At 41.6% G+C, this 4,635-nt stretch overlaps 1 protein-coding gene across 1 annotated transcript; it reads left to right on the plus strand.

The window, feature by feature from the left end:
• The first annotated feature begins 1,475 nt into the window (after positions 1-1,475).
• LOC124287107 (tigger transposable element-derived protein 6-like) lies at positions 1,476-2,255 on the plus strand. Its single transcript, XM_046723585.1, has one exon. The coding sequence runs from the start codon at positions 1,476-1,478 to the stop codon at positions 2,253-2,255; it is 780 nt and encodes a 259-aa protein (XP_046579541.1).
• Positions 2,256-4,635: the final 2,380 nt, after the last annotated feature.

The following is a 4,635-nucleotide window of genomic DNA, read 5'->3' on the forward strand; positions in this document are numbered from 1 at the left end:
TAGAAACAGAATTTCCCACTGCTGACGTGAAGGGCTGTTTCTTCCATTTCTGTCAAGCCATCTGGAGGAAGGTTCAGGATCTTGGACTAGCTGTTGCCTACAAGGAAAACCCCGAAGTCACGGGTGTACAGAGAGATCGACAACCGTCTGTGCAGACTCAAGGAACAGCTTCAGCGTGGACAGAAATCCCCTCTTCAGTTTCTTGACGCCGTCGGCTACCTGCTCAAGCTTGGATAGACTGTAACACTGACACTTGAACACTTGTGATAATGTAATAATGTGGTCTTTCTCTCATCCTGATATGTTGATATGAAACACTTGTGATAATGTGATCTTTTGTTCATCCTTATATGATGATATGAAAACACTGAATGTAAATAGACTGAAAAACTTGACAATTATTGATCTCAATGTGTGATGTATTAAGGTCACACTTTTGATAATGTAATAATTTGGTTTTTCTCTTATCCTGATGTGATATGAGATGAGATGATTAAAACACTGAATGTAAATAGACTGAAAAACTTGACAATTGATCTCAATGATGTGGTACTTTGTGATAACACATGTATTAAAGTCACTTTTAAAATCTGTCTTGTGTCATGTTGTGCATCTTAAGTGGACCAGTCCACTGTATGGAATAGGTAACAGGCAGGAGATTAGTTATGCAACAGACCATAAACTATGTTGTTATAAGCTGTAGGGTAGTGGCATGTAGGGGTAATGGGTGGTTACCATTTGGCACTTAAAAGAGCACATTCATTAATTGAATTATGAGATAAAATAAATCGGATCTTATCACAGTCGTTAGCTTGATGAAAAGCTGGCCATAGGAAATTGCATTTATCAAATTCATCTTGCCTTACACCATTGTCAAGTTGACAATATAAAAGAACATGGCATTCATCTTCAATGAAATCAGTACAATTAAAACACACTCTTTCATTCAAGGGTACATTTTGATATACCACGTGGGTTGATTATCGGGTCAATATCTGGGGTTATTAATTTTTGTGAACGACCTCTCAAGGGGTTGGTTACCCCAGAGGTTGGTTGCGATATAACCCCCAAGGGCAGTTATCTGACCAACTCTCGGTGCGATACCGGGAACAAGGCTCGGCTTGGCCTCACCTAATCCCCGTATCGCACCTCGAGAACTTTTCCCTTGGCAGATCGGGTCTGACAACCCTATGCGTCTACCTCAATGTTTTTGTTGGAAACATCTTGAATAAATAAACAAATACAGAAGCATTCAAAATGATTATTTGTTTTACAATATCTGCACACTGCAGGTAATAATTTGGAACCGGCTAGATCTCCTTTCCCCTTTCCCATTCTCCTCAGGGTCACTTGAATCATCTGAAAAATGAAATACAGTCAGCTCTCGTTAATCCGACACTCATTAATCCGACAATCACGTTAATCCGACAAAAACTAATTCTGTGTGCCACTGGTATGCAAACAAGAAGGCTTGGATGACAGCACTGATCTTCAAAGACTGGCTTGTGAAGTTTGATAGGCACATGCGCACACAGCGACGACAAGTGATATTGCTGATTGACAACGCCCCTTCCCATGCCTCCGTAGATCTAACCAACGTAAAGCTTCACTATCTGCCTCCCAATACAACATCCCACATTCAGCCCCTAGATGCAGGAATCATAAAGAACTTCAAACTTCTGTACAAGAAGCAGCAGATGAAACTTCATCTTGACAACGCCAGCGCAGACACGCCAGTACCACTTGATATCAAACGAGCCCTACTGTTTATCCGATCAGCGTGGAGAGATGTGAAGCAACCGACAATCATCAACTGCTGGCGTCATACGAAAATCCTGCCACCTCCTGACAGCCAGATCGAGCCCGATAATGAACCAACTGAAGACGTCCGAGATTTACAGGAAACTCTTGACAAGCTATTCCAAGATGCACCCGTACCTGTCAGCGAATTCATAGAATTTGACGCAAATCTGCCAAGTGAGGAAGCCATGACTGAAGATGAAATAATCGAGATTGTCCGACCTACTGCCGAAAAAGAAATCAACACTGAAGAAGACCAGACAACCGAGCCAGTCGTTCCCAAGCTACCTGAGGTCAAAACATTGTTGAACACTTTACAGACATTTGTGACACGCAACTTAGACGTGTTTGATGTGAGTGACCTCGACTTCATCGACACTTTGAAAACTAAAATGCAGAAGACCTCAGAAAAAAATGAACAACAAAAAACCCTCAAAGACTATTTCAAGTTTTAAATTATTGTTCACCAGACATCCATATGTTAGTGTGGAACTAGTTGTATGTAAACAGTGACTCATTCAACATCCGGGTCATAATGGCTGGTGAGAGTGAAATAGCGACGACTGGTAAAAACAAACCTGAGTTTTGTGCCAATGTGATTTTGAAATCGATACGAAACTGATTGATTATTTGATTTTATATGTATATGTATGTTATGCCATCTATGATTGTTAATAAATGATATCAAGGATGTATTGTTATATTTTTTATTACTGAATGTTTTTTACAAACGAAGACGATAACCAGATCTACAATTTCTGATATTTTCCGACATTTTCACTAATCCGACATTTTCGTTAATCCGACATATTTCTCTGCAACCACAAGTGTCGGATTAACGAGAGTTGACTGTAGATGTTTAGACAGGATCCTCATAGATAAGTTATATAAGTTACAACAATGATTAATTTTATGATACAATCCTAGAACGTGAACATGACGTTTACCAACAAATTACATTCATCAATATCAAGTATAGTTTTCATGAAAATCTCAAATACCAATACACTTGGGGTTAGTACAAACTCTTAAACCAATGGAATGACAGTTCGGTCGGTGGGCCACTGGCCTATGAGCAGTGCACTTTCCCCTGACCAATAACGTTAAATTTCATTAGAAGAGTCAGTCAGTAATGAGAACGTTTTAAATTTTTCCCTAAAATTGTGTTTCCACTGGGAGAAAGAAAACATACCTTCTGGAGTTGAAGCCTTGTGTTCCGCTTTGCACCGTACTTCCTCGTTTTTTTTTGCTTCTTGCTGGTGAGAATGCTGCTGACCATCTTCATTTGTTCCTCATTTTCTCTCTTGTACACCCGTACACCTGCAACAGTTGTATAAAATCAATGGTACTACTGAACAATCAGATAAATTCCCAAATTAGGTGTGGTGGTGGGTGATGATTATTATTATTTTTATTTATTTATTTATTATATATATATATTTTTTTTTGGGGGGGTGTGTGTCACCCGTTTTGTTCTGGGGAGGTTTATTGTGTGTGTGTGTGTGTGCGTGCGTGTGCGTCATCTTTGTACGCTTACACTACGGGTTGGGCTGCGGTGGGTGGGCGTGGTCAGCAATTTTTCACATGACAAGAAGGCGGGGGTGGGGGTGGGGAGTGGCCACTTTATTTATAAGGTGTTATCTTTTTAACCCGTAACCCACGCTTGAAATGTATTCTATTAGGATTATTTCGACGGGGTAGGTTTTAGGATTAGGTTTAGGGTTTAGGGTAGGTTTCTTTTCATAAAAGGCACCCGTGAAGAGCCACCTCCTCGTGGTGGGTGCTGGGTAACGCCAAGAGCTCTTCGACCCCCCATTGTGGACCCGTGGGTATATTTGGTCCACCAACCTGTTGGCCGTGGGTTGCGCCCCTGTGTCGGTGGAGGAAGGGATTCTGGTGGTTGAGGGCACTGGTTCCAGGAACAGTGTTCCTTTGCCCAACACACCACTTCGGCCCTGACTTCACCTGGACGGGTGGTTGAATGGGCCCGGTTCAACCAATCGGCTGGTCATGCCAAGCTCTGTGTATATATATTGTGCTGCACAAATTTCGGCACAAACTGTTTAAAATTTATCATATGTCTTGGCTGCATGATTTTATATTTAAATTCCAAATGAGTCACTTCAGTTTTGTAATTTGCCTAGAGTCTTATGCGCAGAAGGCGGTGGCTCATGGGCCAATCCGGTGGAAAAATTATTATTTTAGTTTTTCTGCTTGAGTATATCATCCGAGTACCCTTGGTGCTGCAAGTTGGAGACCCACTTGTTTTTAGCATTGTCTTCATGATACTCCGTGGTGGGTGGGGAGCTCGGATGATGAAACTTCAAAACTAAAACATGGCTTACGAAACCCCAACAAAGAAAACCAAACGTCCTCTTGACACTTGATCCTATTGGCGATGACCTCAGACCGTCCAAAGCTATTGACTTTTGGCCACGTTTTGTAGTGATTGAAACTGTTGACAAGACACCGTTAAAGTTGAACCCTTTCGCAATATCTAAGGGTATTCAGGGTATCGCCGGAGAGGTCAAAAACATTAAAAAGTTACGCTGAGGTGCGCTGCTGGTTGAATGCGTTCAACGACATCAATCAGCCAACCTGATGAACACCGAATCGTTCGTCGGCGTTCCCATGACTGTCTCTGCTCACAAGACATTAAATACAAGCAAAGGTCAGAGACCGCGATCGCCTGTTTGCTGACATGTCAGAACTTGATATCGTGACTGAAATGAAAGACCAAGGTGTGCTGTACGTCAAACGCTTTTCAACCCGTAAAAACAATGAAACTGTTCAAACCAACACTTATCTATTTTCCTTATCTTCTCCGACAGCTCC

This window comes from Haliotis rubra, unplaced genomic scaffold, assembly GCF_003918875.1.
Source record: "Haliotis rubra isolate DU_JTF1 unplaced genomic scaffold, ASM391887v1 Scf4, whole genome shotgun sequence".
In the NCBI taxonomy this organism is placed as follows: Eukaryota; Metazoa; Mollusca; class Gastropoda; order Lepetellida; family Haliotidae; genus Haliotis; species Haliotis rubra.